This window comes from Corvus cornix, chromosome 1, assembly GCF_000738735.6.
Source record: "Corvus cornix cornix isolate S_Up_H32 chromosome 1, ASM73873v5, whole genome shotgun sequence".
NCBI classification, from domain to species: Eukaryota; Metazoa; Chordata; class Aves; order Passeriformes; family Corvidae; genus Corvus; species Corvus cornix.
In genome coordinates, this window is record NC_046332.1 from 54,755,318 (window position 1) to 54,782,659 (window position 27,342).

Consider the following 27,342-nt stretch of genomic DNA (forward strand, 5'->3'; position numbering starts at 1 on the left):
GACAGCAGGAAGATCTTAAGGTATAAAACATCAAATTAAGAGGCTGGGAGTCAGCTCATCCACCTTCAGATGGCTACACAGCCAAACCAATAGATTAAAGTCCCTTAAGCACGAGTGGATAGAACAGGCCTTTCCAGGATGCAATTTACCTGACCTCATCTTACACCCAGGGCTTAGGCTTTCTACAGGAACAGCTGCTTGTTGTTAAGCACCTAAAATGGCCATCGTAGTTTGTGTCCAACTTCTGCTGTGATTCCTAATTTTCTTTTTTCCTGGAACAGTTTCAATTTTCCAGGCCATTTTTAGTACAGCAAGGTCTCACTCTAAGAAGAGTGCTGTAAAACACAGTAAGATTTCCATATCTAATAAAAAGCCATTAGTTTCAATACACATTTATTTGCATAGATACCATATGAATATAAGAAAATTACTGACTATAAATCCTTTAAAAGCTATTTTATTTATCTTGAAAGGAGAGAAACTGATTAGTTGTATAAAATAATATGGTACATTTTATGTAAAGCCTTCAGTCTGTTTGAACAAAAAAAAAAAATACATTGTCACAGTAAAGAAATAATGAAGCTGTTTAGATACTGGACTGTATCATCCCTCTAGCCAAAGGAAGAGTCTTGACTGCTGTAACAGAGCTTACAGTCAGTGTACCCCAATGTTAACATATATCCTGTCTGTAAAACTGCAAAAAGTGAGAAAATAAACATAAGGTACTTATGGAAGTCTGGAAACTTCTGTACATTTTTCAGTAGGAAAATTGAAGCCATACTGAGTCTAAAAAAACCCTCAATAGTATTTTAAAATTAATTTACAATCAGTTTGCTGCTCATGTAATTTTTAGTAGCTCTAGGGTTAGCTTTGAATTAACACAAGAATGGATCTTTAAAAAACTTCCTACTATAAGTATTCTAGGATCAGCTAAGCAATCTGTAAATAAGCTACCTGGAAGATGTTGGTTTAAAACATTTGTGTCATGAACACCATGCTTTTCTACTGTACCCGTTCCTAATTTAAGTAGCTGCAAAAGTTAAATTTAATAAAAATGGGTAATTTTAAAGCAAGACAATTTATTTGCTTATGTTTTAATCCATTGTAAATAAAACATGTGCTTTTGTTAATTGGGTATTTTACAAAACTTTGTTGTGGCAAGGAAAGTTCCAGTATCTGAATCAATAACTTACAAACACAAAAGATGAAAAAAGTATTGGATGGTTTTGTTTGGGTTTTTTTGCTAGTTGCAAAATTCACAAGTTGCTCAATTAACTGCCTTTTCAGTGAAGTAAGGCAGATTGATTTTCCCAACGTGGGTTTACCACGTTCAGGTATTTGCAGATGCTGCAGTAAGGCCAATGGGAGATGCCCTGTGCTTTTAGAGAGCAGGCTACCCTTACCTGGAACCCAGCTGGAGACACTCAGCTTCCAGCTGTTTCTCAAGCTGTTTGGCTTGGCTACAGTTAGGTGGAAATTCAAAGAAATCAAGAAAATTCTACATCATTAGAATTTTGAAATCTTGTGTGTACCAGGTATGGTTTGGGTTTGTTGTTTTGTTTGGTTTTGCTTTTTTTAAAATACTTGAGATTTCCCACGATAGGAAAGGGCACATCAATTACTCTGCATATGGGAAGAAACTTCAGCTTCTGGGAAGATTCTCTGTAGGATTCTGGGGTGAATCTCTGTGGGATTCACATTCCATGAAATTCAAACTGAGGGACAGTGTACCTGCCCCTCTGAAGTGACAGTGGGGTGAGAGCTGGGGAAGCAAAACTACAAAATGCCAAGTGTTGGTTTCAGTAGTAAGGCTGCAAAATGAGTTCACTTTGAATTCAGGTTGTACTCCTGAGGTGAGGCCCCGACTCTGCAAGGCCCCCAGCTGCTCTGCAGTTTAATTTCATGGGAATTTGATGTGCTAATTATGACCAGAGACAGAAATCTTTGCAGTAAGTGGCCCACCATTTTCAAAATTTTCAAGTGATGAAAATCTAAAAATCAAATCTAAGAAACAAAATTAGTGCATTTCAAATCATTCTAGCTAACATTTAATCTTCAGACATAAAAAAATCAATCCAACAAGACTGAACTGGCTTAAATCAGTAATGCTGCAACAGGAAATTCAGACACTTTCCAAGACTTTAAAAATCCTCAAAAAAAATATAAATTAAATTCAGTGGCTTACATTGTATGTATGCTACATCATAAGACAAAGTATCATGGAAAACATTTAACAATTTAAAAAGTACAAATGCTTTCAACTAGCAGTTTGGAATTAAAAGCAACTAAAAAAGCAACTCTATTAATGAAGGCTGTAAAACAGAAACAATCTTAAGAGGGCCAGCGGTGCAGCCCCTTGTCCTGAGGAAGAATCTCACTTTTCTTCACTGGCTGAGGTATCATTTCCATCATTGAGCTTCTGCTTTTGCATTCTTGTTCGAGTAGATGCTACAAAAAAACCCAACAAACAAAAAGAATGAGGTATTTTCTTCATAATTACTTCAGACTGATTATTGGGAAAATTTGTAATGACACAAGGAATAGAAGTACATTCTATTGTAAACGAACCAAATCGCTCATTATAGGATAAACACCTAATTTTGGATTGTTTCAGCCGTTCTTGCTCCATCTTACAGATCTTACGAAATTCATTCCACCTGTTCACTCCAGTTCTCATTGTCCCTGTCCCCTCACTGTGTCTGTTTCCATCCTCAAGGAGGGCAGATGGTTTGTGTCACACCGGGAATCTCGCCTTGTAGCCAGGCAGATGCTGTGGGCTGAGCACTGCCCACATCCCTGAGACAGCCTGCCCAGGAATGCCTTTTCCCCCCAGTGGCACACACTAACACCACTGGACATGAGACAGAACTCTGCTTCTTAACCTCTGCCATAAGTAAACACTGAAACATTTTCCCTATCTTAAAATAAAGGAGAGGTGCCTGGATCCCCACTCATACCTATTTTGATGAGCAAGGTAAGAGTTTTTAATGGGCAAATCTGCTCAGCTGCAGAGCTCAGATTCTGCCATAGAGTAAGAATGCCTGGCCAGGCCAAGTGTGCTCCTTTACATGAGTGGAAAATACAACTCAGATGTGGGGGTTGGGGCCGTTTTGCTTTTTATGAGCTAGATTTGAGTTTCATTTTGAAACAGAAAAGTGATCCCATAAGATCTGAAAGAAATGCTGACCCACAGTAGAAGAAAAAAGCAGTCTCAGACGTTTCAATATAAAAGACAGCAAAGCAACAAAACCACTATATATGGTTTTCCTGTGTACATAAATTTCCATTTTGTAATCTGCATTTTCAAGATTAAATGCAGCATGTACAAAAGCTAAGCAAGCTACCCAAATCACATTGGTGTTGAGCAGTGTTTTCATCTGGGCGGGCCCAAGGCACTCAGTGCTGTGCAGATTATGAGAAAAGTAATACTCACTCATTTCTGCAAGCTTTTGTTGGAACTTGGACTCCTGGGGTAGGTGTTTGCTGCAGACAGAAAGCATAAGGTTAAGTTAATAAGAACAACTTTTTACCCTCGTAACCTAAACTTTAAATCAAGGGGAGTGACTTCTGACATCGAAGCATGTAACTGAGGGGCTTCATGCTTCCATCTCTCTTTGATACAGCTGCTAAACCTCATGAATTAACACAAGATAGGATATCAGGAAGAAGTTAGGATGAAGACCCTGGGAATCAAATATATGCAAGATCTCTGAAAAGACCAGGACAATCTCTCACCTTCCATCTGCCTCATCTTGCCCCTCTATATCAAAGCGCAGCCTCTTCAGTGGCTTCGGGGCAGCAGCACCTACTTCTGCACTGCGCTTCAGCTGGCACTCACTGTTGCACAACATCTGGTTTATTTTTTGAAACTTTTCAGAAGTCTGAAGTGACAAGAAAATAGGGAAAGAATTGCCAATAAATCCTGAAACCACTCCAACTTCCAGATGATCCACAAAAAATTAGAAGTTCTAAAACACTGGAGTTTTAAGAACTCTTATCTTGTGCCAAAGCAACTACAATAAAACGCAACACATTTTAAAAATTAAGTCTGGATATTTGAAAGGAGTTAACAGAACTTCCCTATAATTACTATATTAAAGCAGACACACTCACTGGCCAGCTCTAGAGATGTGAGCAGGCTATCCCATTCCTCCAAAAGTTATATGCATTTAAGACCAGACATTGAAAATGTTAAAACTCACCCCAAATGATTCTCCAATTGACACCAAAATTCTGCCAAATGAAGAAGAAAAGTTGAAGCTACATTTTACAATAACAGAAGCATCCACTAATTTGCACAGGTTAGCACAACGCATTAACAAGGTCTCTTCCTCTCTCCCTCTCTGCATTAACAGTGCAAATCCATACTGTGCTTTACTGTGTTGAGACATTTCTCTTTGAGCCAGTGAATGCTGAATCACCAAATGAACTGAATCACACAGACAGAAATGAAATTGTGGCTTGAAAGAATCAGAGGCCCCCATAGTCTGTCCCGTAGGAGCAGGAAGACCCTTCAGTGCTGGGTACCCAGACTATCATCCTCTTATCTTTACCTTTAGGTGTTTGCTAATCAACCTAAAATACACAATAACATTTAAACTTCTGTGCACAGTGGGACTCACTTGATCCTAGCCTGAAAAGCCACTGGAAACTGGTACATTTGCTGTCATCCTCATCTGCTAAGAACTAAAACCAACAGTTTAAAATGTTCTGTTCAGCCAGCTAAATGAACATTTTGTGCAAAAAAGTATTTTCCCTTTAAACATGCTGACAAAGCTCATCTGTGTTTTTTGGGAGTGATGCAGGGTCAAAGCCAACAACATTTAAGCAACCAGGTGAGGAAACTCCTCTTAAGTGGGAGGTAAAAAAAAAAAAAAAGAAAAAAAACAACCAACAAAAAAATTCCTTGAGCACAACAGAAAAGCATTGAATGATGAATAAAGATTCCAAATGCAGGACAAAAACTATTAACCAGAAATTGCATGCTAGCCACAGACTGCTGACAAACTAGATTGTGCAGGTTTTCCAATTTTCTTCCACTAAAATCCCTCAAATACCTTAAATTTAGTCAAAGAAGTACTTGTCAACAACGTACCTAGACCTTGGAGTCATCTTTGTGGGTGACTGAAACCCATCAGAGAATTTGTATGGGCTCTTCAGAGGTGAGATGTAGATGTTATTGCCAGCAGGAACACGCCGAGGAGAGTTGGAAAACTGGTAAGGACTGCGAGGAATATGTGGGATAGGTGACAGAGTGGGAGGCTATAAAAATAATAAAATTATCATAAGGATTTATTGCCTGTATATTTCTAGTCTGTTGAATAAGGAACAGAGCTAATGGCTTACCCTGCTGGAAGCATACTGCAAAATGTTTGTTTTCAGCTTCTGCATAAACACTAAGTTGTAAAAGACTATGATGGAGTCATACTGTTCTTCACGGATAAGAACACGTTTGAAAGTCTGCGTAGGGTGAGAAAATCATACACAGATTTAAAAAAACAAAAAAACCCCGGAACGATAATTTTACATTTGACAGACTCATAAAGTCACTCAAAGTCTGTGTTAGATTAAGAGCTAGGATAGCACATGGGTTGTATGCAAGCCATTGTAACTTCTCTGAACTGTTGGGGACTTTTCCAAACATGTATGAGCACCAGTACAAGCACCTACTTCATTAACTGGCACAGCCCCTTGGTGGGAACACAGGTTCTAACATTTTCCAAATTTAAGAACAATTTGCTTTCACACACACGTGTCAAAAAGTCTAGACTACTGTGCGTGCCTTGGAAGGCTAAAAAACTCATTACTGACCTGACGGGGATAAAATAGTTCTCTAGGCTTGGAGACAATAGCTGGAGTTTAGCCAAGATCCACAAATACACTGTGAGAAATTCTGCTACTGAAAGGATGCTACAGTTCCATTAACCGGTGAGGGTTTTTCTATTGATTTCATTACTGTGCTGTGCAAAAATTTCAGTACATTAAAACTCCTGTGAAGAAAGGAACTTCTTCATGTTAGAATTAAGCCTGCAACTTTAATACATACACAGCTGTTTGATATATAGCCATACATCTCTACTAGGTATCAAACCATGTTTCTATTGAAAGCTTCACTAGAAAGTCATCTGCTTCTCTTCCCTTAATGCTCCATGGAAGTTAGACAAGTCATAAAGGAACTTGGGTTGGTTTTGAAAGTCCTATTAGCTCTAGACAGAAAATTTTTATCTAGACTCCAAACAGAATCATAAACCTTTTTTTAGTATCTTTCAAAAGATGGAAAGAAATTTGTTTTCTGAGGAGAGTTACCAAACTATTTATGCAAGATGTTTAAAAGAGATACTTAGTATTAGTCAGTTTTCTCCTCCATAAAATGGAGATGCAGTGCAGCAGAAGTTTTCTTTTGTATGTCCAAGTGTAGTTTGTTTTATTTTGATTTCAGAGGAAAATAATTAGTTTGTAAGATTTTTATGGAGGAGTAACATTTAAGAACTTCCATACCTCTTGATTTGTGTTGCAAAGCTCCTTGTATGCTGAAACTATTATTTTAAATCGAAGATCTACATTCTTCACTTTGCATATGCCATACATGGAACACATCATGATCTATTAAAGAAACAAGACAAGACAACTGAAAATGCAGAAAATTAATTCAGCTTCTTCATTTCAAGTTAAGAAATAAGCTTTCTATTACGGATTGTGCTCTATAAACTAGCAGCCAACTCAACTTCATAAGAACTTCCAGAACATAAGTCAGCTACTGCTACCTCCATTTCTATGTGACAAACAACTAACTGGAGCTGACAGTATCTTCTCAATACCACATGCTGCAGTTTTAGGGTAGAATAACAAAATATTTATCAGCCACACATGTTGTTTTCCCAAGAAAATCACTATATTTTAATGTAAATTATTAGAAATTGTGGTCTCTCATCATTATTTTGAAGATAGCTGAAAATGGTATTTGAAGGTGCCGTATTAAATAATTGCCAGTGCTTAAAAAACTGAGATGACAGATTTCAGTCTAAATTAAGTCCTCCTTTCAGTGATCAATAGATTAATAGAAACTCAGAGTACAATTTCTAATGGCTGAAGAACATACAAGGAACATTTTGTTCAGGAGAGCCTTTTTAAACTTTTTTGTTCATGTTACCTGGTCCAGGTGCCTGTCTCTCATTAGCTCATACTCATTTTGCAGGGTGTGCTGGAAGAGGGTCCAGATTAAGGGTTCCAGGTCAGGATGTTCGGAGAGAAGGTGAAGGAACAGGGTGTGGAGTCGACGATAGGCCAGTAGATACACTTCAGAAACAAAGAAAAATAAACTGAAATTGTTGTAACAGGAGCATACAAAATGAAGGGAGTGCAATTGAGGAGGGACAGCATTGGACTGTTCACCATCTCCAACAAAAAAAATCTACCACACATCAAGGGAAGGCAGTAGAAGCCAAGTTCAAAATAAATGGAAAAGGTTTTCACATGAGAGAGTGGACACATAGAAGGCCACACCAAACAATGCTGCACATGTGTGTCTATGCCAATTCAAAAAGAGTCTGAACAAGCACCTGAAACATGAATCTGCTGAGAGTTACTAAGCAGACACAGCCACAAAAAGTTCAAAACCCACCCCAGCTGGACAAAGTCAAAGCTTGGGAAAGCATTTAGGGGAAGCACCATCCATGCCTGCCCAGTTGTTCAGCTTCGCAAGACATCTCTTTATGGTCACTGCCGGGAAAAGGACGCTAAGGCAGAGCTCTCTGAGCCCATATGGACATTCTTACAGCCAGGATAGGTAAGTTTTTAATTCAAACTCACAGTGGGCAGAGTGCACACAGTAACCACCTGTTGGCACCATTCTGCCCTTTCTCCCAGAGGTTTGCATGGTGTTCATTACAGATCCTACAATGAACTTTTCAGAAATGCTGAGTGCCAAAACCCAAAAAGGATAAAAGCAAGAGAGAACTTTGCAATGTCAGCACATGCAGAAGGAACAAACCTTTCTTGTAGAACAGAGAGAGGGAGGTAGATTTCTGTGGTTTCTGTGTTTGGGGGATCACAGCAGGCTGAACATCTGGAGTGGAAGCAGCACTTAGAGGAGGTCCAGATGCTTTCTTCTTAGGAGATTTCACAGGAGAAAGATAGCTGGAGGTTCAACACATATTAAGCACTTAACATCGCAGGATAAAGGAACAATTCTAGATGAATAATATTTGCAGGAACTCTTCCTTCTTCCCCATTAGAAGAAAGGAATTGCTATTGTGACCTGTTATCCCCAACATTTGATGCAGGGACTTATTTATTCCTAGGCAAGCAACGTAACAGTTTACAATTACAAGTTTGATAGGGCTGGGGAAAATATATTTCAGCATTTGATTTAAATGTTTTATGTATAATAAATATCTGCAAATACAGTGGTTTAACAAATCTTAAGTGCCAAGCCTAACAAGTAGGAAAACAGAATACAGGTGGATTTGAATATTAAGGGTAATATCAACTTCACATTTTCCTAGACCTCAGGCATTCACTTACAGGTCTGCAGCAGTGTGGTTATGCTGGAGAGGCATATTGAGAGTAGAAGTGGGTTCAGGCTGATCAGCTTGACCTTCTCGCTCTTTTGACTGCTTGATAAGATCAAACAGAGGCGACCCCTAGAAAAATTACAGGAATCCTTCATTACACTAAGAATAGACCACCACTCTGAAGGAATTTTGTTCCTTCTCTAAAACCAACCTCCAAAATGTGAACCTCAACAGAAGATTAAAGCTTTGAAGTACTTAAGAACACTCATACTTGGCAAGATAAATTTTAACCATTTAACTTTGAGCTATTAAATACTTAAAACACTTTTTTTTCCTGTTTCAACAGCAGTCTATTAGATACAGGTTAACTACAGATTTGAGACAGTTGTATTAGTTGTATTCTAGAGTCCCTCACTACATCCTATTGAAGTAATTTCCGAAAAGAAATTAACACAAGAAAACACATGAAAGGACACATTTCAAAAAACACAACACAATACAAACAAAAAATCCTCCCAAACCCAAAAAACCTCAAAACCAAACCAACCAACCAACAACACCCACCAAAAAACAGCTAAAGGAAACCTCAACCCATTGGTGACTGAAAGTTACTGCTGTACCTACTGTCAATCCATTTCTGCTACAACATCTACCCAATATTTTATATTTGATAATACATAAACCACAGTCACTTAACTGCACTGGGGACTATTTAGTCTCTGCAGTATCATGTTCCAGAGCCACCGCTGGAAAGAGTTAGACTGACTCTGGATACATTAAGTCTCTGCCCTCATGGCCCAAAGCAAACCCTATTTTGGTTTGAGGCTAACTATCAGTCCTTTAACCAAGTCCTTCGGAATACATCTGAGACTGAGAGCTCGAGGTAGGAGGTGATGCAGAGGGAATGTAAATGGAATGGAGAAGGTTCTGGCTGAAACCACACTGGCCATCTGCTGACATTAGTAATAAACAGCAGTCTTGCAGAAACAAAATCTCAGCCTGCTTGCGAGTCACACAGAGTGTAGAATTATGCTGAGACAGCAAAACTGCACTGGAAAATATCCATATTTCTAAATAACTTTGAAAGCACAGTGTTGATGGCTTCTGTTTGTTTTATATTCTTTAAACAGGAGACTCATCCTTGAGTACAATGTTGCCTCTCAATGTTGCAGCATCAGAACTCCTGAAACAACAGAGGAACATTTGAATAGCAAATATGTGCCTTCTTGAGAGTGGGAGGTGGGGGAAGCAGCGTCCATAAGACTCAGGATGAAGTGGGCAAAACCAGACATGCAGCATTTTCCTCAAATGATCTCCCCAAAAGACAGCAGTAAAATCTGTCAGCACATTGCTCTGTGCACAATGCACTGTCCGATGATTTATGGTCTGTTTGATCCTCCAAATGCACATTTTTAGTATTAAAATGCACTGGCACAGATGACAAATCTGTAGCTATGAAGAGGAGCACAGCATGCATGTAAAGCATGAAGGATCACCTGGCTAAGGCAATAAGAAATGGCCTATTAAAACTAGACTAGATTTACTAGAATTAAAACTAGCATTAAGATATTCCTTATTTAGACTTATTTCCAAAAAAAGAACACTTTTTTTTTTGAAGTGCATCAAATAAAAATTCAGAGTGACAAGATGAGAGTGATGAGATTTACAATTTTTCACACTGCAATTTTTAAATTGTCATTTTGGCAATACTGGAGCTGTTTCATCCACAGCAGAAAAAAACATCAGTTACTGATTAGTAACCACATAGTTATTTCTCCATCATTTTTAATTACTTCAGCTCTTGGGCTGGTTTCACTTTTCCCTCCATTTAGGAGTGCACACACTTCTCGCTTGTGTCTCTCAGTGCTGCCCTTGCTGGAAATGCAGGCACGTGACCTTTTCCATTTCTCATTCTTCTGGGCACTTGGCCTCTTCCTTTTTTATTATTCTCACCACCACTTCACTTTGCTCTGAAGAATCCAAATTCCTTTCCCAAAGCAGTCATTGCTGAGATATCTTGACTGGGAGTGAACCCTGCCTCATTCATTTCACATTTTAGCGATTAATGACTGGAAAAGTATTGTTTTTAATGAAGGATGAAAAGGGGTTGATAAAAGGGAATGAGAGGTCTAGAAAGACAAGCAAAAGTTATTATTCTTGAGTTAGCACTTGAGACCAACAGCTCCAGGTCCTCTCTCACCCTTGCTCCAATTCTGCTCGCACTATTCTGAGTGTGATTCCATTAAATAAGGTATGGGGGACACAGCCATTTGCTACACACAGAAGGGATCTGCCTACTTCTGTGTCATTTCCACTCCTCTTCTACCTGCCAGCCTCACCAATCAGTCAGCCTCCACATAAGTCAATCAAACCATCAGAAAGTTAACAGAGAAAGCAAACCCAGATTTAAGTCTGCTCCGCAGAGAATCACAAACAGAGCCAGAACAAGCAGTAAGAACAGACAGGGCAGCCACACCACAAAGGCTGGGAGCAGAGTAGAAAAAAGCAGGAGACAAAGTACAAGATGTTGTGCATTTACTGACAACAACATATCCCATAACCTGATTGGCACGTGGACTTTTATCTGACAGGAATGTACAAAACTAACTGCTGTTTTCCATCAGTTAGATGAGCTACATTCAGCAAGAAGATATTCTTTGTGTAGAAACATCTACCCATAGAGCCCCAACAGCAAGATGCAGTGAGTCCAACACATCTCTTTTGGTTCCCACAAACGCTAATTGATGCTGTGGTTAAAAAGGTGGCAAGACAAACAGGGTCCTACAACCCAGCTGGCCCCAGCAGTGCAGTGCTGCCAGCACCAGCAATGGCAGGGTGTGAGAGAGCGCCATTCAATGCGTGTCCCTGGGCAAAGCCTTGTCACCTGTGCTGGCTGCACAAACTTGTCAGCCCTGTGGCTGCACGAGCAGAAAGAGATTGTTTAGCTTTCAGACCTGGTGACATTTAAAGTGGGTGTTTTGTTGATCACCACTTCCACCCTCCTCTCAGACTTTTAGGTGCATCCCCCTGTGCTCTTTCCCCAGGGACCCCTACCACTCCCACGGGTACCCTTCCAAATGCATGGCCACGTAGTTGGAGAAGCAGGTGCTGCACTGACAAGACTGATACCTCACAAAAAAAACCTGTGTGCCACAATGTAGAAACACAAAGAGATAGGTTTTCTCAAGTGCAACTACCCCTTATGCTGCAAAACTGATGGGTTTAATTACAGCCATGTCTCCTTTCTTCATACTTAAACATGAAAAACACTTCTACACCATGAATTCAAAGCACATTCTGCAGCTTGCAGGGCGTTTTCAAGCTCATCAGGGCAAACTTCAGCTTCAGTCCCATTATTTGACACTCAACACTCATATGACAGAAATACAGCATCATTAACCAGGCAATTACCAGTCCTCTAAGTAATAGTCACAAAAGAACTTTAACCCCCAGGTCCAGTTTAATCGAATAGGAATATTTATCAGGAACTCGTTTCTAAAGCGATGTTACTCATGCTATCTTTTACTAATTTCATACTGCTTTTTAAAGCTTTTAAGCAGCACTTAACAGGTGAACAGGTCACCTCCACTGCATGCCTTTAACATGAAAGGAGATTAGCAATTTTTATTTTAATTTAATGCTCAATAAGTGATTAATATTACTAGATGCAGCCACAGAATAAATTTCACTAATTAAGCAAAATGCTGCTTTTTGTTTAAGACTTCCCTGTGATGGCTACAGAACTTCCATTTTATTAGTGCAAAAAGCAAGAAAGCAGTGAAGACTTAAAACTTCTCAGGGTCAAAAGGCCACTGGCATCAGAATGAAGAATAAGAGTAAAATTTGACTCAGTTCCCTCTCACAGTACCCAGGGGCTAACTAACTCTCCATGGCTAAACTCCGTGAATTAAGTGGGGCTTTGTTAAGAGTGGCTTTGCAGGATGCTTCCCTGCAGCAATGCCTCCATCACAAGCATCTGCAGTGATTTTTCCCCATCTGAAAGCTCCTTTTATGGACAAAACAGGCTGAAATTCTTATTTGGTACTCTTTATTTGGCTACAGTGAAACTACAGGATGCACAGGTGCTTCCCGGCTTCCCAATCTTTGTATTGGCTCTATCCCAACTACATGCTTAATTGCACTTTGGTTTCCATTAAAAGATTAAAAAAAACCCCAAAAACTAAATCCTTAAATATGGGGAAGAGCTACCCTGGGGTTTGGATGTACTCCACAGACTACAGAGGAAAAGCCCTGAGCAGCTTTACTCTAAGCAGTGCTATTAGTAGTTCACTAATAAAAAAACTGCTTTTGTCTTTGCTTTCTATATGCTTTATATTTTTATTTGGCAATAATTTCCTAATAAATTTTCAGGATGTAGTTATCTGTTCACATTAAATTTTAATGCAGTGTTTAGCACTTAACTACGTATGTATCTCAATGCCAAGGTCCCTTGGGTGGGGTTTTTTTTTTTTTCCCCGCCTTGGGCTTGCTTTTTTTCTTTTGCTTGTTTTCAAATTATTGAATCAGTCAATACAACACAATGTTAAGAAATGTTCTTCTTCATAAGGTGATAAAAGATGGCAGTGATTTTACAAGGCAAAACAAAGCCAGTTTAGAACTGACAGCTTTGGAATGGGAGTACAAGGACTGGATCAGCACAAGCTATTTCCAACCCTCTTTCCCAAGGGAGAATTGCATGCCCAGGAAGTTGGTTTTTGCGTGCAACTGTGTTTTCCGAAGTTTCATGTGACAATTAGTTACCAGAATTCTGAAACAACACAGACCTGCTAAAAAAAAGTAGACTTCAGAGTCTAAACTGAAATAGTACTGATCATGAAAAAAACCAACAAAATTAAGGATCATGTCCTAATTTCACGCATGAGTTGTGTTACATAAATTATGTTCGTACTGGGGCTTGTTCTTACAAAATTTATAAAAAAACCCATTAACAACTACAGTGTTAATAGTTTAATTCATATAAAAACACTGACAGATCTGCTTTTAACTCCTTACAGTGTGTGTATGTTTAATACACGTCCTATTCCTATGCCACTCATCTTGAGCATTTAAGATCAAGTAATAGAGTCATCCAGCTTTGTGAGGATGTCCTTTTATCTAGTGATAAAGGAGTTCAGATCTCTCCAGAGAAGGAAAGCCAGGCTGCCACAGCCTGGATATACATCTTACACTTCTGTTGCTTTAAATGATGCTGCATATCCATTCTCCTCACAGCTCTGCAATTATCTACTTTTCCTCAGAAGTCTCTGGAGCAACCTGGCAAATCTTGTTAAAAATGGAGCATTATTTCAGAATAATCTATACCATAGAGTTTTCAGCCTCTCCACTCCTGAAATTACTCTTCACCAAATGAAGACCAATTAACCAATTCTTCATGTTTTAGAGTGTCTCTTAGCAAAGGTCCATGGGACCCACCTCACTGTACAAGAGTATCATCCAAATATCCTTCCTAGCAATGCAGAAGGAATTCTGTGAAAACACTTTTTGGCCATAAAGATGATAGAACTTCTGTGTCAACACAGTAACTAAAACTATTGGTTACATTCAAAAATATTACACAGACCAGTGATAATGCCTGGCAAACTGGGAAACTTCTGACACAGTTACTGGTTTGTGTCTCTGCAACCAATCACCAGTCGAATACTGAAGGGAAAAAACAAACCCTGGTCATTAGGACTGATCCTGTTTGCCAAGCCTGTAAGACTTTTTAAAAACCACTTTGAAAGGAATTTTGAAAGAATCTACAGGCAGAATTACACTTTCATACAACTGTTTTGTTTAAACTGCTCAGAATGACCTGGGCAGACTGCTACTACACAGTTTGCACCTCTTGCACCACTTCCTGCAGCAGTTTTCCTGCTCAACTCACACAATTGCACATGCAGGTACACAAAGCACTACAAAATACAATAACCCTTGCTATTTTTTGCTGAACATTATCCAAGAAAATACCATTTCAGGCTCATCTGCCAAAATTTTTCCCCCCCGAAGCAATTGCTATGAGCGTCTTCCAGAGGGATCTGTGTTCTGCACTGGCAGTGCTGCTGCAGAAACAATCTGTATCTGAAGTAATTAGCAAGTTTATTACCTAGCTCCACAGGGCAGCCAGGCTTCAGTACGACTAATTCTTAGACGAATCTCAAGATTTTTAGGCAAGAGCCAAAGGTCTCAAGGACAACTGAATCAATATCAGTTTCCCGCCACTCTCCACACAGGAAATTGTGTACAATAAACCAAAACCCATCTGATGTGAGCCACTTGACTGTTGGAAAGGACAATATATCAACAAAAAATCTAGAGGTTGAAAAGTTTTGCAACATCTTTAAGCTGTGAAAAAACTACAGGGTGTAAAGATTTTCAGTACAGTAAGTAGAGGAGAGCTGCTTTAAGGGACCATTATCTTAAGTAACATCACACAGTACTAGAAATAACAGTTCTATAGTTATTTCTGTGCAGGAAAAAGTCTTATACTGGGGAGAAAAACAGCACTCAAGTACTTACTTTCTTCAGAGGAACTTCTGGGTCACAAAATGCCTATCTTGCTAAGGACAATTTTACATAATTACTACTGTAACAATCAAATTGTCACAGTATAGCATCACATTTTCTATCAGTTTCATTTCTAATTGACTTACACAGTCCCAGTTCCCAGAACAACAATTAAGAGTGGTACTGGAAAATATTTTCACAAGTACAAGTGGAAACATGACAATGAAGTACCTCTGAGACTTTCAGTTAAAGCCTGTGATTCAGTTTCAAGTCTTGTTTTCTTTCCAATTTCTCATTAGCTGGACAAATTCAGGTACAATGTACCACCAACAATCCTCTTATCAACCTAAAAGCGGTAAGTGTGCCAGGAAACTTTATAGACAGCAGTTTTTGAAAGAGCAGGGCAATATCTTTTACCAACATAACCAAGAAGTCAAAGAATTATGAATTGAACAAAAAAAGATATAACAGATGATCTGCAGAGGACAAGAGCAAGCTGCATGCACAGAAAGAGCAATTCCCCAGAAGAAGTAATACTAGGTAGGGGTTGGCACATGTCTTGAAACCATTAACAGCAGACTCCTTGTGATATTTAAAAGAAAAAAATTACTATAAATGTCTTGCAATGTACTTAATATATTCTAAAAGAGAAAAATAGCCCAGAGAAATTGGAGTTCCAGAAACAATATGCCATGTTTTATAACAAAACACAACAACATGAGCATGAAAACAGTTTTATACAATGGATTTATCAACCAGTTTTGGAAAGCATTTCAATATGAAGAAAATTACATAAGACAAAGAAGAAAGAAAAACCTGAAGGTGTAACAAAACTATCTGTGTCACAACATTTTGGGCAGAAACCCATCCTCTGAGAAGAGTTTTGATCTCAATTTAAGCCAATACTTGTATGACTATCATTACAGGGTATCTCAAGCTCAGTTGGTCTATAACTTAATATGAACTTGAGGCAGACAAGACCTGGCAGTCACCCTGCTGTGCTTGGCATTCAAAGCAGAAGCAGAGCTTCTGAGTGCTCAGTTGGAAGAATTTAAGAAGATATCACCACATATGCATTTCTGCCTCACAAGCAGTTATTTAATAATCAGTGAAAATACAGCATAATAGGGGTGAGGAAGACTGCACTAGAAATCAAATTAACAAGAAAACATTACAAAAGGTCTTGGGCTATTATTTAGAGTTTATTAAAAAAAAAAACCCAAAACATTCTTCCCAAACTGAAAATGAATAATTAAATTTTGACAGTGTGATACAGAATAGTATAAAATTATACTAAAAACACCCCAAACTTTTCAATAAGTTGTCCTAAAAGACCTGAAACAAAAACTTGGAAAGCACTAGTACCTATGTTTTTTTTATGTTACACCTGTTTCATGCTCACTTTTTAGTAATTTTATACATCTATTGTTTTATCAATTACTAAGTGTTTTTCCACTCTGTTTTCTCTCAAAAAATTGCAGCTAATTCTGAGGCAGATCACAGAATGAGTTGGAAGAGACCTTAAAGGTCACCTAGTTCAACCCTCCTGCCATGGGCAGGGACACTTCCCACTAGACCAGGTTGCTCAGAGCCCCATCCAGCCTGGCTTTGAACACCTCCAGGGATGGAGCATCCACAACTTCTCTGAGCAACCTGTGCCAGTGCCTCACCACCCTCACAGTAAAGAATTTCCTACTAATATCTAATCTAAGCCTGTTCTCTTTCAGTTTAAAGCCATTCTCCCTTGTCCTGTCACTGCATGTCCTTGTTAAAAGAGGTAAAGGGTATTACAGTGCTTTCTACTAAAAAAAAAAAAAAAAAAAAAAAATCCTTACCAGCCCAGCTTTTTTCTGGTTATTCCTTCACTTCCCACCACTTGTCTCAAGGGCAATTTCACTGATCTACAGCATTAGTTGGCTTCCCTAACTACAAAGTGTAGATTTGTATAACCATATGAGAAACAATACAAGAATTACTGTATCAGCAGAATTGCTAGGTCAGCATTAGCTTTGCATCGATCTGAAGCACAGAAACAACTGTAACTGGTCTTATCAAATGTTAAGAATATCCCTTAGTAAATGATGGGAGTCAGAAGCATCTTACACTAAAACATGTGGAATATCCATGAAGTTATTCTAGGATTCTTAAAAAGCAGACTAAAGAAACCTTAAAACAATGCAATATACCTGCTTTAATTTTTTTGTAAGACCAAAAAATGTAGCTGAACTAGTAAAGAACAGCAAAACCAATAAAAAAGTGCAAAAAGATCAAAACGATTTATCTAAGATCTGAATGTGTAGATGTGCAGACCACACTTGGACCACATCAACATCTGCAAGAAGTTTGAGCTCACATTTCTGCAAACTAGACCAGTACTATTTTCCAGAAAACAATGTAAGACATGATATTCATTTTTTCATGGCCACACAAGAATCTTTTATGAAGACTGATCAGTGATGGCCAGCTCAGGCTCTGGGAAAACACACTGGAAGGCATAACATTTCCCCCTTAGATATTTGGAGCAAAATCATGTGGGATATTAGAAAACCACGGAATGGTTAAGGTTGGAAGGGAACATAGTGGGGCATCCGGTCCAACCTCCCTGCTCAAGCAGGGTGTTTAAAACCCAGTGCATTTCTATTTGGATGACTTCACAGAGATCTAGGAAAGCAACATTTATCTACTTCAAGTTTTAAAACTTACAGCTATAAAAAGATAAAGATCATGGTTTGTTGGGTTTTTCCCGTAACACCACAAACCAGATCTACCCCCACCCCCCTCTTCACCTTAGAGAAGCACCAATGCAGAAACTTCCCTCCCCACAGGAAACCCTTGTGCTACACATCTATGCAGTGAAGGACCCATACTCAGCAACCCATCTGCAGCCCCTTTGCCCACCCATTGTGGAACCTGAAGCCAGAAGTTGGTTTGGAGGCTTTGTGCAAGACCCATGAGGGCAACCAGATGCCTCAGAGAGGCCCAAAAAAAGCCATGCTAAGAAGCACACACCCAGCTGGGGACTAAAAAACAAAAGCTTGCCCAGCCAAGGCACAGGCATGTGGGTCTTAGGCCTTCATAAAGATAATGAGGAAGTCAAGCCTCCTTTTAAAATGACAACATTTTAAAAAGAAAGGATGTCAAAATTTTTGATGCCCCCTTTTTTTTTGGGTGCTCAGATACTCCTGAGTAGGGAGTGGATGTGTGTATGAAAATCAAGGAAATTTCATGGCCTCTGCTCTCTCCTTCCTCTGTGCAACACTTGCTCCTTTTAATTATATGACCTTGGCATATAATAAAAACTGCACCACGTACATAAAAAGAACTTACGAGACTCTCCCTGAAGCAATAAATCAATGACATTAGGCAATACATGAAGAGTACATATCAATAAAGCAGTAAAACTAACTTAGGTGACAAGGTGCATTCAATTACTAAATGATCAAAACATGTTTCCCCTGATCTCATTAAATTAAAAATCTCTTCTTTGGAAAACACAAATGAAAAATGTGAAATCCTTCAATAACAATGTGCTTTTCTATTAAAGCTCTGCATTTTTATTGTGAGAACCTCTTGGTCATTTGTAAACAAAGCAAAACCCAAGTTCAATGTTTCTGAGGCAACCACTATGCTCTACATCCTAATTTGAGAAAATTCAAGTCTTTTGATCCTTAAATTTAAGGAAAGCTTAATTAGCTTCTTAAAATTTTTCTTTTACTTCAGTCGGCCTTTTTGGATTCCAGCAGAAACCCGAAATTTTGCTAATGTTTTCCAACAAAAGCATTTCAAACTCCTTCTACTAGTACCACCAATCTGGTTGTAGCATCTCTTTTAGCAATTTCAAAACAGGAGCTCACCAAGCAGTGTTTTAAAAGGCATCATATGCTCATTTTAAATCTTGATCATGCCATGAACTGTCATTGTACATGACTTAATCGAAATATTTCACCTTAGTTTTACTGAAGTGACAAACGACCACACGGAACTTGTTACTGTTTACTTCCTATGGGATAAGCAGATGCAGGAAGGTTGGGGTGACTGGGAAGATTTTCTCTCCTGACAGGGGATTTTAAAGTGCTGGGCTTATAGAAACCCCCCAAAACATTTCCCTTTAGCTCTCAAACTCCAGAGTGTGTAAAGGTCTCATATTATGTAGACAATAATGTAATTCCAAGTTCTGTTGAATTTTATAGCTTCTGATATTTGCTCTAGAAAATAACCAAGCCCGAACTGCAGCTCAGCCATTTCTCCTAACCTGCCTCTCACATATTTTCACATGAGATTAAAAAGTCATAACTCTCATAGATTTATGTTGCATTTTAATCAGGATAACCTGCCTGCCTCAGAAAGTATAAAGAATAAAAGGAAGACTTAAAGCCACAACCTGACCTTGAAATTTCACCGCATTGCTTCTGGTAAAGAAAGAGACCATTTTCACGCTGACTTAGGCATATATACCAAGTTTTTCTGTGCATCTATATGTATACTTTTGATATTTCAGAGGAGGATGGATGAAGAACACATTGAAACAGTTGTCAAATTTAAAAGAGTTACTTTGATTTGAATGCACTTTTGCTCTGCTATCTTTACTTTCACTGTAAGGAAAATGCTTTTGGTTAGTGTAGGATCTTTTATGGGCAGCTCCACTCCCTGCAGCACACATGTACTGGTGTCAAACTCGTGGAGAAACCAAAACCCAGAGTGTGCCCACAAGCACAGCAGAACACCAGCCAGAAGCTTTACATATAAATGTCTTGTTAAGAAAAGCTCACACAAGGGACCTCAACTAAGATACTTCAATCCAGTAGGAGTCCTGCTATGTGGACTTCTCTGGTTTTTTTTCTTAAGTATCTAACAGGCTCTTCGTTTGTCATTCAGTGGGCATTTTCTCTAGCAGCTCTGAAGCATAGAAACCAATGACTGAGCCACAGCAAAAACAAAACAGGTTTTGCCATTTATTTCCAAGGAAATAAGAGGCAGGAAATTTATGCATTTCTGAAGTTAGAACCACAAATTACAATCTCAGCCTGAATCCATCTCCCTGCTACCTGACTCTCTATTTTGTCTATTTTAACTGCAGGTGATACGAGGTACCTGTAGCATATTTATTTGTATGTGATTTTCTGACTCTCTAGACTGGTTGGCCTGAGACAATGAAAATGAAAATCAACAGTGAAGACAATTGGTCCACAACATCCAACACCCTGAAGTCAATAAGAAAACTTACAGCATCTTCAATGCACTCTGTATCGGCTATGTGCCTAGAAAGCTGTCATCCTTTATCACCCCTATCAATCCTTTATAGCAAAGCATGACTATGCATACTATGTCTGTATTACTGCTCATTTTTATCCTCTTTTGTGGAAAAATCAATTAGACATACATGGCTCTCTTTTATTACATTATAAATATCATTATTGCAAACCATTTACATGAAAATAAATTACAGGGTAGTAGACCAGAAGCACAGATCTCACTCTTGAGCTTGGCTGAGGCTTTTAAACCTCACACAGCCAAACACTATGCTAATATCTGGCCAAGCATCAAAACAATACAGATTTGAAAGCCTCAAAGCTGAACATCGCCACAACACACATCACCAAACTTCCTGCATAGTTTCACCACTGGCTTAAATCAGTTGAATCGTGCTGGTGCTTCTCCAAATTACACATCTGCACTTTTTGCCTCATCCCTGGCTTTAGCATTAGCACAGCTATGACTGCAAATTATGTATTTGTTAGGATTAGTTTTAAACCAAATAATTGTCCTCATTTGCTGAGTGCATATGTACACACAGCGCAAGGGAAGAAGCAGAGAGGCTTAAACGGACAGCAGTAGGATTACTTCGAGCAACAGCCCACATTTACACTGTTTAAATCAACCCTAAAAACTGTATCAGAAGCCAAGGAATTCAAGAAGTACAGAGAAAGTTAAGGGAATATTTGTAAGCAGAAGTAGGACTTTGGCGATCCTTCCACAACAACAGGTACCTCATACCTACTAAACCATCACAGACAAGAGCTGAGGAAGTTTGGCAAAACCCAGAGACTTGAGTAAGGGGTGTGCAGGACAGTGTAGGCTGCACAACACTACCTGGAGCTTCCTCTACCACCTCCACTGGAGGAGCAAAATATCATTGCATGGATATCTCACCAGGAACTGCAGCACAAAGGTTCCGTTCTCAGTGTAGTGCCTTTTTCTGAGGCTAAATACAACATCACAGAATGGTTTGGGTTGAAAAGGACTTTAAAGGTCATCTAGCTCCAAACTCCTCACCAGAGGCAGGGACATTTTTGCCTAGACCAGGTGGCTCAAAGCCCCATCCCCCTATGAGCTTGAACACTTCCACAGATGGAGCACCTTTCTTTCAGAGGACTCACTCCCTGACAGCAAAGGATGAGAATCCCTCATAACAAGAGCACTTGCTCAGGGCATGACATGTGGGTTTCAGTCTCCCCTCTCCTGCCAGGGTCAAACCAATGTCTCCCAGATAAACACCTTGCCACATCCAGGAAGGTTATTAACAGAGATTCAACGAAAATGGATTGTTTATGTTTTCCATTTGAGAGCATCACTCCATTTCTCTAAGGCTGCAGCAGAAAAATTATGATTATCACATGAGAAGGATGACTTTTGTCTACCCTACCAAGTTTTGACATTTCCTTTCTTATGTTCTAGGTATTAGCTGATTGCCACATTAAAAAAGCAACTGCTAAATGTGGTCAACAGTGTAATAAAATGGTTCATAAAGTATCGAATTGGTTCCATAAAACTTCAGGATATGGGCTGGGAGGAAAGATTTAAGAGGAAATCAACTCAAGTATTTGTAATTGCTGTTTACCAGTACTAATGATATGCTAAATAATCATTTAAGTGATCTTATCATGCAGAATTTAAAGAGGTTATTTGCTGACTTACACATTTAGAAAGTAATAGTTCTTCACATTAATCAAGCCCAAGTTCTGCTTTTTGGCAGCAGTTCTCCCCTGACAAGCATTTTCATGTCAGTATTTATCCAAACTAATTAGCTTACCAGCTTGAATAATTCTTATGAAACTTTTCTCCCCCCATTAACTTCTTACATTCCAGTTTTGTGAAGGGAACAAAATTAATATCATGGGGTTTTGAGTTTTTTAAACAATATGAACTCACATAAATTTTACTGAATGACTGTGGCAAATTTTTTCAATAGCTTCACAATGTTACACTTTATAAAATTCAGTATAGGAATGTGACTGTAGGATTTGTGCTGCCTCTGACAAGAAGAGGTTAAAATCCTCTATATAAAGTTAGAGGCCTCCATTTGGCCAAAACTGAAAGAGGTTGTAAACACTGGATGCAGTATTTGCAAGTAATTCAGCATGAAAGTAGAATCCTCCAGAACCAGTGCAGTAACACCAGTAATCCTGACACAGAACCAGACTACCTGAATCCTGCCCAGAGAACAAATGTTGGGCAAAAACTGACACTAAAGATATGAAAAATAGTAAGCAATTCCTTTAGAACTACACAAATTACAGATGTTCTTCTACAAGTTCTGTTGCTCCAACCATTTCACCCCCTATGCTTGGTTTAGTTTCCAAAATAATTAATGAGGCTTCTTCTTTCCTATCATTCCTAATATTTGCTTACTATAGCAAGTGATTTTTAATTTATTTTAGGTTCTTAAAACAGTCATGTTCTGCACTTGAGAAGTATTTTGAGTAAAAAGTTTTTGGCCATGGAACATCTGGTAAATTTCTGCCAACTCAAACTTTGAGTTTCTAATCCCAGGACTTAAAAAGTACAAGCATGAGTAGAGCCAGAACGTGCCGCAGTGTTTGGGAAAGGCATTTAACTTATTTCCTGCATCTACAGCAGAGAGAAATGTCAAGTATTGATGTTATTTCAATCACGTCTGCAGAGTAACTGAATAAACACTTTTTTTTAAGTTAAAAAAAAATGCAAATGAGAGTTTAGGAACTCAGGTATTTTGTTCTCGTTAAGGCATTTCTCTTCCTACCTGACATTTTAGAGATTCTTTTCATTCTATTCCTATCCACTGAAAATCATGTTGTTAAGATTATAAACGATCTTTTTGCCATTTTTCTTCCCTTTGAAGAACATCAACATACACTTTTCAAGCTTTTAATCTCTATGATCCTTTCCTTTGCTGTTTAGTCCATCCCTTTTAAACCAATCAATCCACAGATTAAAGCTTGAAAAGATTTCATGTTATCTAACCTCTACTAGCCTTCTATGAGATCAACTAGACTTACTCCATCAACCCAACGGGGGGGGGAGGGGGAAGTACTCTAGCAGCCTAAAAACTCATACAGAAGGAGAGAAATTGTTTCCTCTATCTACAAGCAGGAGAGGAGCAGGTGTGTCTCTTTCAAAGGAAACTGAAACAATTTAAGAGAAAAGAGAAGCATTTTAAACACGCAAGAAGGACGAAGTCCAGAGTTTTATTCTGAGCTTCCTTTTCCCTTTTTAAGCAATTACACAACCAACTTTTACTTGTAATTTGTATGTGTGATTTTATTTGCATTAAGCTAACAAGTTTCCTGACATGGGGGAGAGCCTTTAACTGCCTCTGCAACAGTCGCAAGGGATTAGGCTGGCTAGATAAAAATACTCTGTTCATCCCAAATTTTATAATGCTCATTTGAAGACTTGCCTGCCACATTAACAGGAGGAAAAAAAAGGGACTCTTCAGTGCCATAACAGCTTCACATTATCTCCATAGGTGGACACCATCACCACATTTTAATAAAGCAGTCAGCCACTTCTCAGAAGCAGTCTTACAGTGACTTAGGGGTGTCTGAGCAGGGAGCTCCAAAAGACAGCTGAGAAGGTCAAAATGCCCAGCCCTGCTTCCTCTACACCTACTTTTCCAGAGACTTATGGAGGTGAAACAAATGAAGTCTCTTAATTGATCCTTTTGCTTGGCTGAAATCTAATCTAAAAATAAAAAAATTTAATCTGTCTATATTTTTGTCACATTCAGCTGCCACTGTAATTATCTCAAGATCATATTTAATAGAGGGTTCTCCATTCAAGGGCTTCAAACTATATTTAGCAATTAAGACAGCCTCAGATCCCAGTGTGGAAGTGAACAAGCTCTTAATGTGGAGGGAAGCTAGAGCACAAAGCTATAGAAAACTTCGCCAGGATTGGAACAGAAAATCTGTGGCACAGCCAGAAAGACATCCTGGCTCTCAGCCCTACTTGTCAAGCATAATAAATTCCTTCCTGTACATACACATGTTCAAAGAGAAACTCCAGTAAATAGACAAAAAAAAGCCAAAACCCATCAAAATAACTGAATAAATAACAGTACTTAGGTCAAAGAAAATACTGTCCTGTCAGGGTTTGTCTTCACTGCACCAGACAGCACAAGTTCTTCTGCATAAGACTGCTTAACCCAAGTGAGAACAAATGCCTGCACCATGACACAGGTGTGCCTCTAAAAGCAGTAACAGTAGTTACGGAATAATGGTCCCAACACAGAGCATTTTGTGCACCTGACAACCCTCATTTCACAGTGCATACTCTGGCCTTGGAAACACTGTAAGAATTTATTACAACGCTGTTAATATTGAAGTTGCTTTTTTCCCTCTCTTAAGAGCTTTCAGTATTAGCATCAGCACAGACTGAATGCAGTACATTAGACAAGTTCAAATGCATTTCACCTTTGACCACTTAAACTTCTATTTAATTCCAGCACTGAAGGTGAGGGTACCACCAGAGGAACATACAACACTGGTCAGCACAACTCTAAAAGCTTGGAAAGCCTTCAAATACTTGTTTTATTTCAGTGAAATATTTCTTTACCAGTCGACTTGGACTTTTGAATTTAAGGGATCCTGCCCCCATGTCCTAAATGAGAGCAAGTATCCAACTCAGTGGCGTCTTGGGGAGGAAGGAGCAGTGTCCTACAGCCACTCTCCAAGCACACTGCAAGGGTTATAAGCACTTTTCCTTCTGACCCCATGTGGTGGAGCAGGTTTGCCACACAAATCCAAAATCACTTAAATGGTATCTAAACTCAGAGAAGCAGAGTTATGTGGTCACTGACTGAAGCAGCGCACAAAACTTGCTCGCTGCTAAAGTGAGATGATTTCAAGCACCTCATCAGCTCCTGGCTTTAAGGAACCCATTCTTACTCTGCCTTTGGTGCCTTTTCAAGAGCCACAGGAAGCCTGTTGATGGAAATGCAGACTTTGCTCATCTAGCACTAGCAACAAATGACAGGTCCTAACTCATTCCCATCTCTAAGGCAGAAAGGCAGACAGACTCACATATGCACTTCCCTGCAGCAACAGCATAGTTTCCTTTGGAGACAAAAACCCCCTCAGTGTACAAGGCCCGCCCTGCAGCTGCTTCCTCCTGCCTACCCCCTCCTTCCCATCCCGAAGGAAAATTGCCTGTGGTGAAGGGCTGTAAGCGAGACTATTACCATATCAATTCTTCCTCCATAACTGTTAAACTTCTTAAAATTTAAGGTGTTGGGGGCTACTGAAGTCCTTTCCGAACCTGTCGGCACAAAGCCCAACATCTTAAAACATGATCCAACGAAAGGAGAGAATGAAATGAAGCTTCGCCCCTGCTCATGCTGGAGCCTAGCCAGAAGGGAGGCCACTCCTGACTCCCAACTGCTCCCAGCGAACTAACGCAGGTTCTTCAGCTTGGACAAGCTCACACAAATTAAAACACTGCTTGGTAACAATCAGCTGCATCTAAATTAACAAAGTGGTATAAAATTCGCATTTGCCGTTCACACTTCTACACTGAAATGACTCAGCCTGCCCGCTCAGTCATAACTCTCCTCGCTGAAACAGGAAGGGAAGGAAAAAACTGTCAATTCAGGGGGTTCACATTTTCATCTGCAGCTGAATGGTATTTCTGGACATATACAAATATCACTTAGGTCGTCAATTAGTGCAAAGTGCATGTACTGTACTGCACCAGAAGGGTACAGCAGCAACAGAGTCCTAAAGACAACGCAACCATACACACAATGCCATAAATACAGCTCTGAGTAGTGTCCACGCTTGTAACAGGAGCAACAACACAGGCCACAGCAAGCCAGGAGCTCTGACAGATGGAGCAAAGGCTGAGGATGCACCTTCACAACTGCTCTAAAGCACATCTACAGTGGTAAAAGGGACCAGACATCCCACTCTGCCTCTGCACACCCACACCTTTGTCCAAACGCCAAATCAAGTTCTAATCAGTGAGATACACACTCACTGCCATTAGTTTCTCTCTCTAAACGTGAATTATTTCTTGAGCCTTTGACATGTGACATCAAATTTCTGTACTTCAGGGATTTTTGTTCCAGTAGCTGAGCCTGCCCCACACAGTTTTCCTGCGCAAACAAAGTTGGAGCAGCAAAGCTGAGTGCGGAGCTCCCATAGCCCGATGCAGAACTTTTGCAGGAAAACCCTTCTTTCACCATGCAAGGTTGCCAGGAACAGAAACAAAATTTAGGGTGAGATGACTGCTTTTGTGAGAAAAGCCAGGAAAGCCTTTATGCTAAGGTACATATTAGTTGGACACAAGAGACTCTGCCAAGCTCACATTTTCATTTCCTGACTGACTCAGATGTCCAAGATGCACTATGCTTTACAGTTAAGCATGAATTTCAAGAATAGTCAAAAAGGTTTCTTGTGGTTGTAGCCTATTGAAGTTAAACTGCCTGATTTCACCTCAAAATCAAGGTGAAAATGTTTCACAGAAAACTATAAAGAAAACCTGAAATAAAATAAGCAAGACCCACTTTTGTATGTTTCTGAATTTTGTCTGACATACCTTACATTAAGAAACTATGCCAAAACCCTGTGAAGCACTATTATTTACTCTCTTTCACAGCAGACTAGAAAGGTTTTGCCCCAGAGCCTTGCTTAGGTGCAACTGATTAAAATACAGTTCAAAAGAACCATGCCACCCAGCCAGATATGAAGAGGTTTGTTACTCTAAGACTTAGAAATAGACCGTGTCTGATGCCAGAAGTGAGTCTATCCAAGTTGTTGTTTAATAAATGAGTCTGTCTAAACTGAGATTTATCTCATATCTGCCCCTAAAGGCAGTAAGAGCGGCTTTTTTTTTAATATTTACTTAACAATGTAATTAGTTACAACATGTTTTCCTTTCAATTATCAGTGACTAATGGGAGTATTTTGTGCATATGTGGTAACTGTCCCCCTTTAAATTACCAGAGCCACAGTAGAGTATATGCATTTTGCTGTATTAATTCTGTGCTTAGATATTCAAGAAAACACTTTCTGCATCACAACATTTCAAAAAAGCACTGGAATCAATTTTTTTTGAAAAAGAACCA

General features: G+C 39.2%; 1 protein-coding gene across 1 annotated transcript in view; it reads right to left on the reverse strand.

The window, feature by feature from the left end:
• Window positions 1-441: 441 nt before the first annotated feature.
• Window positions 442-27,342, reverse strand: part of RB1 (RB transcriptional corepressor 1) — a 71,267-nt gene continuing 44,366 nt past the window's right edge. The window contains exons 18-27 of the mRNA XM_039567567.1: window positions 8,524-8,642; window positions 7,991-8,136; window positions 7,151-7,296; window positions 6,499-6,603; window positions 5,347-5,460; window positions 5,096-5,262; window positions 4,203-4,233; window positions 3,736-3,881; window positions 3,434-3,483; window positions 442-2,448 (exon numbers count right to left, since the gene is read on the reverse strand). Of these exons, the coding sequence (XP_039423501.1) occupies window positions 2,375-2,448; window positions 3,434-3,483; window positions 3,736-3,881; window positions 4,203-4,233; window positions 5,096-5,262; window positions 5,347-5,460; window positions 6,499-6,603; window positions 7,151-7,296; window positions 7,991-8,136; window positions 8,524-8,642 (1,098 nt within the window). The 3' untranslated portion in view covers window positions 442-2,374. The remainder of the gene's footprint in view (window positions 2,449-3,433; window positions 3,484-3,735; window positions 3,882-4,202; window positions 4,234-5,095; window positions 5,263-5,346; window positions 5,461-6,498; window positions 6,604-7,150; window positions 7,297-7,990; window positions 8,137-8,523; window positions 8,643-27,342) is intronic.